Source organism: Ornithodoros turicata, unplaced genomic scaffold (assembly GCF_037126465.1).
Source record: "Ornithodoros turicata isolate Travis unplaced genomic scaffold, ASM3712646v1 Chromosome55, whole genome shotgun sequence".
Classification (NCBI taxonomy): Eukaryota; Metazoa; Arthropoda; class Arachnida; order Ixodida; family Argasidae; genus Ornithodoros; species Ornithodoros turicata.
In genome coordinates, this window is record NW_026999383.1 from 119,845 (window position 1) to 124,670 (window position 4,826).

Consider the following 4,826-nt stretch of genomic DNA (forward strand, 5'->3'; position numbering starts at 1 on the left):
ATCCTGAACCATTTGCTGACAAGGTATTTTGCTCTACCACCAAGACCTACTCCACGACGGGGTCACAGCGGCAATCCAGGACCAGCAACAGCAACGACAAAGAAGCAAAGGCGGGACGCGAGTTTGCAAAAACTCAGGCTCTCTACCACAAGAACCGACGCACCTGCCGCATCGTATATTGGATGGTGATGTAAAGCTACCGCCAAGAGATGATGCATCCTTTTTAGGATATTGGGTCGCAGTCTTCACCTCTCCCACACCACCTTCTATGGACTTGCCCCAGGAAACATCGCCCTTAATGAACATCTAGACCCCCATATCCTGTGCAGATGTGAGTGCAGCTCTTCCAGATAGAGGTTCATCACCCGCCCCTGTCGGATTTACACCAATGGCGTTGAGGCGTTGTCACCCGGCGACGTTTGCCATAATCTGTAACCTGGTTATGGCAAAAGAAGAAGCGTCAGATTACCTAAATAGAGCTCGGATGACGCTTATCCCGAAAACGCAAGACCCAACGGGACATGGAGACTTCGGGCCTATAGCGGTGGCTCCGGTACCCTTACGCCTCCTGCACAGAATCCTGGGGAAACAGCTAGCTGTTGAGCTACAGTTAGATGCCCGCCAGAGAGGGTCTATTAGCGCAGATGGCTGTGCTGAAAATGCTACACTGCTAAACTCTCTTATTATGGAGGTCCCTCAGCGTCTGCGTCCTCTATACTTGCCCGGCGTCGGGAAATTGGCGCCCCCATCGCCCGGCAGCAGCCGCAGTAGCCCCCTTCTGCACTCACGGTTGGGTCGCCGCAGGAGGGAGACCCCCACGTATAGCTGTGCGTGGCTTTCCCGTGTCTGGGGAAAGGGGGATCCTGGCGGTTGAGTGGACTCGGAGGTTGGTTTGGACCCTTCGGGGCCCCTCCGGGAAAACAACACACCGCTTTGGCCCCTGCTTCCCATAGACGGGTGGTCCTGGAAGGCCCGGCCAGGATTATTCAGCTAGTCGCCATCTTCCTTTCTTTGCTTTTCCTTTCTACCCTCTCTTCTATCCCCCTCCTCCTTTCACCCTCTTTGGCGGCAAGGGTCAACCTTGGGCAGTGCTTTCTGTCTTTGAGAAGCTGCACTTGGGTATAGTGTAGATGTAGTGTTAGCGTGTGGGACACGTTCCCTGAGTTGGGCTCCGTGGTGGGTGGCACGCCTTCTACACCGAATCATACTCCCACTGCATGGATCATCAAACAGTCAAAAAGAATGATCGGCCCTTTAAGAGGAGCCGCAACGAAGTACGCACACTGCAGATCGCAGCAAAACCTGAAGAGCCATGGTTCCCTAAGATCCTTGTTATACATTCTGATGATCAAGAAAAACCACTCTCCAAGATATCTCCCTTTCTTGTTGCAAAGACACTTGAACAGGCTATCGGAAAGGCATACAATGCCAAGAAGCTTGGCTCGGGTGACATCCAGGTCGAGATCCAGAGCAGACAGCAGAGCTCGGCGCTAATGTCCCTTGGAAAGATTGGCCAGACTTTGGTCTCCGTCACCGCACATCGTACTTTGAATATGGTGAAGGGGGTCATCTCTGTGGATGAGCTTCTGTCATGTACAGAGTCTGAGATTGAGGAGGGACTCAAAGAGCAAGGTGTCGTTAGTGCAAAAAGGATAGTCCTACGAAGGGATAACAAAGAGATCCCCACAAAGCATATAATTCTGACACTTCAACTTCATGCTCTCCCACCGGAGATAAAGGCCGGGTATGTTAACTGTCGTATCCGCCCGTACATACCAAACCCTAAACGGTGTTTCAAGTGCCAACGTTTTGGCCACCATTCCCAGGTTTGTCGTGGGCAGCTGGTCTGTCCGAAATGTGCCAGTACCAACCACAGTCAAGAGTCGTGCGGCAACGCTTTCCATTGTGTGAACTGCCAGGGCGATCACTCTGCATATTCTAGAACTTGTCCACGTTTCAAAGATGAAAAAGAAGTTCTCAAAATAAAAACTGAACAAAATTTGACCTTCAAAGCGGCACGTGCGCAGCTAGATTTTCAAAGAAAAGGCACTTTTTCTGAGGTGGTGCGTAGGGGAGTCGCACCACCCAGAAAGTCGGTGGAGACCCAAACTGTTGGGCCTCCACTGCAGACTCCCCATCATGTTCCCACGGACACTCAGGTGTCCCCTTCAGTTTCCCTGACCAGCCAAAGTGCTGAGCAGGAAGAAGCAGCTGGCACCTCGAAGGAGGTTGGCAGCACGCTTTCGCTTTGGGATGGGTTTGCTGAAAGCCCTTCCCAGAGTGTTGCACAGGACATGGAGCTCGATGGCGACGACTGCATGTCGCAGAAGTCGTCATCCAGCCTTCCAGGCATGACCTCTCAGGTGAGAGAGCAAAGAGAAGAAAAGCTGGTGGCAGAGGAAGGGGGAATAAACCCAGGGACAAAAGCAAACCGGCCCCTCCAAGAGTGCTACCTCCCTGAATGCTCTTCTCTTACAAGATGCCTAAGCAAATCCCTACACGCACTCAAATGAAACAGTGGTCTTTTATTCTCCTCCTCTTCCTCGTACTCCTTATGGCTCCTACTAGCATTATACAGTGGAATTGCCGGGGTCTTACCACAAACATTGATGACATCCATGATCTCTCAGAAAAACATAATTCCATATGTTTCTGTTTGCAAGAGACATACATTTACCCTGAAATTTCCAATCCTTGAAGACAATGGAACATCTTCCGGAGAGACAGGGTAGACGCAGGACGAGCAGCAGGAGGTGTTGCAGTGCTGACTCGAAAGGAACTTCCTGCGCGAATTGTCCCACTCACAACAACACTCGAGGCAGTTGCTGTACAAATCTGTTTCGATACTGTTATAGCAGTATGCTCTTTATACCTTCCACCTTCAGTTGCCGTGGAACAAAAAGAATTTGAGAAACTCCTAGATCAACTACCCGAGCCGTTTATTTTACTGGGAGACTTCAATGCGCACAATCCACTGTGGGGCAGCAGGAAGGCTGACGTTCGTGGCAGGATGTTCGAGCGAGTTCTACTTGCACGACCGCTCTGTCTGTTGAACACAGGGTCACCAACGTATGTAAACAGCTCCACGCAATCATTTTCTTCAATTGACATCTCGATGTGTAGTCCGTCTGTGTTTCAGAGCATACACTGGGAAGTGGATGAAAACCCTTACGGCAGTGACCACTTCCCGATCGCACTGAACTATTGCTCTACAGAAAGTAGTTTAACTTCCATCCCACCACGGTGGAAGCTGTGTTCGGCAGACTGGAGCGTCTTCGCACAACATTCTGATCTGTCGTCTTTGGTTTTAGAGGGAATGACTGCTCAAAATGCAAGTAACGTCATTACAGATACAATAATAAGCGCAGCCTCTCTCTCTATTCCGCAAACATCTGGTCGTCTACCAAGGCGGCCGAAGCCTTGGTGGACGGATGAGTGCAAAAAGACCCGCCAGGAGCAACATCGCATGTGGGGTATTTTCCGAAGGTACCCAACTGTGGCAAACTTACTTGCTTTTAAAAAGGCTCGAGCTAAGGCACGATGGACAAGGAAACAATCTAAAAAAGAATCCTGGAGAAATTTTATCTCGTCACTGAATAGTAACACACATTCCAAAAAGGTATGGGAAAGGCTGAGGAAAATCAGGGGAGATTATCGAGACATTTCTATTCCTCTCTTGCAAATTAATAATAGCCCTTGTGAGAGCTTGGAAGAACAAGCTAATGTCCTGGGGGAACACTTTCAGGATATTTCTAGCTCCTCCCACTACAGCAGGGAGTTCCTTAAGGTCAAAATGCGTGCTGAGAAACGCAGCATTTTAAATGGTGGTAGTGACAACAGTGCATATGACATGCCCTTTAACATGTCTGAACTCTTAAGGGCGTTACCTCCTTCAAAAGACACAGCACCGGGTCCAGACAGGATAACTTATTCTATGCTACGCCATCTGTCGGGTACATCGAAGGAACGCCTCTTACAATTCTTCAACCTGGTTTGGAGAGAAGGATGTCTTCCATCTCAGTGGAAGGTAGCTACAATTATCCCTGTCCTTAAACCGGAGAAGGAGCCATCGTCACCTGGTAGCTACAGGCCTATCGCGCTCACCAGCTGTTTAGGCAAAACTTTTGAGCGAATGGTGAACAACCGTTTGGTACACTTTCTTGAGGAAAACGAGTGCCTTAGTCGATACCAGTGCGGTTTCCGAGCAGGCTGTTCAACAACTGACCATCTCCTCCGCTTGGAAACTACCATTCGTGAAGCCTTTGTAAAAGGACAGCACTGCGTGTCGGTATTTTTTGACCTCGAAAAAGCTTATGACACCACGTGGCGTCACGGCATCCTCGTAGACTTGCATTCGTTGGGGGTACAAGGCCGTTTGTTACGATGCATTGCCAACTTCCTTCAAGGAAGGACCTTCAGAGTGCAGCTTGGTACAGCTTTATCACACCTTTTTATCCAGGAGAATGGTGTACCACAGGGGGCGATCCTTAGTGTTACCTTGTTTATCGTCAAGATGAACTCTGTTGCCAATGCAATCCCACCTTCCGTAGCCTACTCCTTATATGTCGACGACATTCAAATCTCGTATTGCTCCAGAAGCATGGCCATGTGCGAGAGACAACTCCAGTTAACTATAAACAAACTCTCCGAATGGTCTACAAAGAATGGTTTCACCTTCTCACCCAATAAGACAGTTTGTGTGCCATTCTCAAGGGTTAGAGGAATTGTCCCAGAACCTGACCTCAAGATGAATGGTCACAATCTGCTTGTTGCACACGAACATAAATTTCTTGGTGTTCACTTTGACAGTAAGCTCACCTTTTTAC

The 4,826-nt window shown here is 49.3% G+C and overlaps 1 protein-coding gene across 1 annotated transcript; it reads left to right on the forward strand.

The window, feature by feature from the left end:
* The first annotated feature begins 1,217 nt into the window (after window positions 1-1,217).
* Window positions 1,218-2,513, forward strand: LOC135374372 (uncharacterized). Its single transcript, XM_064607358.1, has one exon. It carries the CDS (start codon window positions 1,218-1,220, stop codon window positions 2,511-2,513), a length of 1,296 nt encoding a protein of 431 aa, XP_064463428.1.
* Window positions 2,514-4,826: the final 2,313 nt, after the last annotated feature.

Coding starts and splice junctions, on each gene's coding strand:
- LOC135374372 (XM_064607358.1), top strand. CDS start 1,218: ATGGATCATCAAACAGTCAAAAAGAATGATCGGCCCTTTAAGAGGAGC.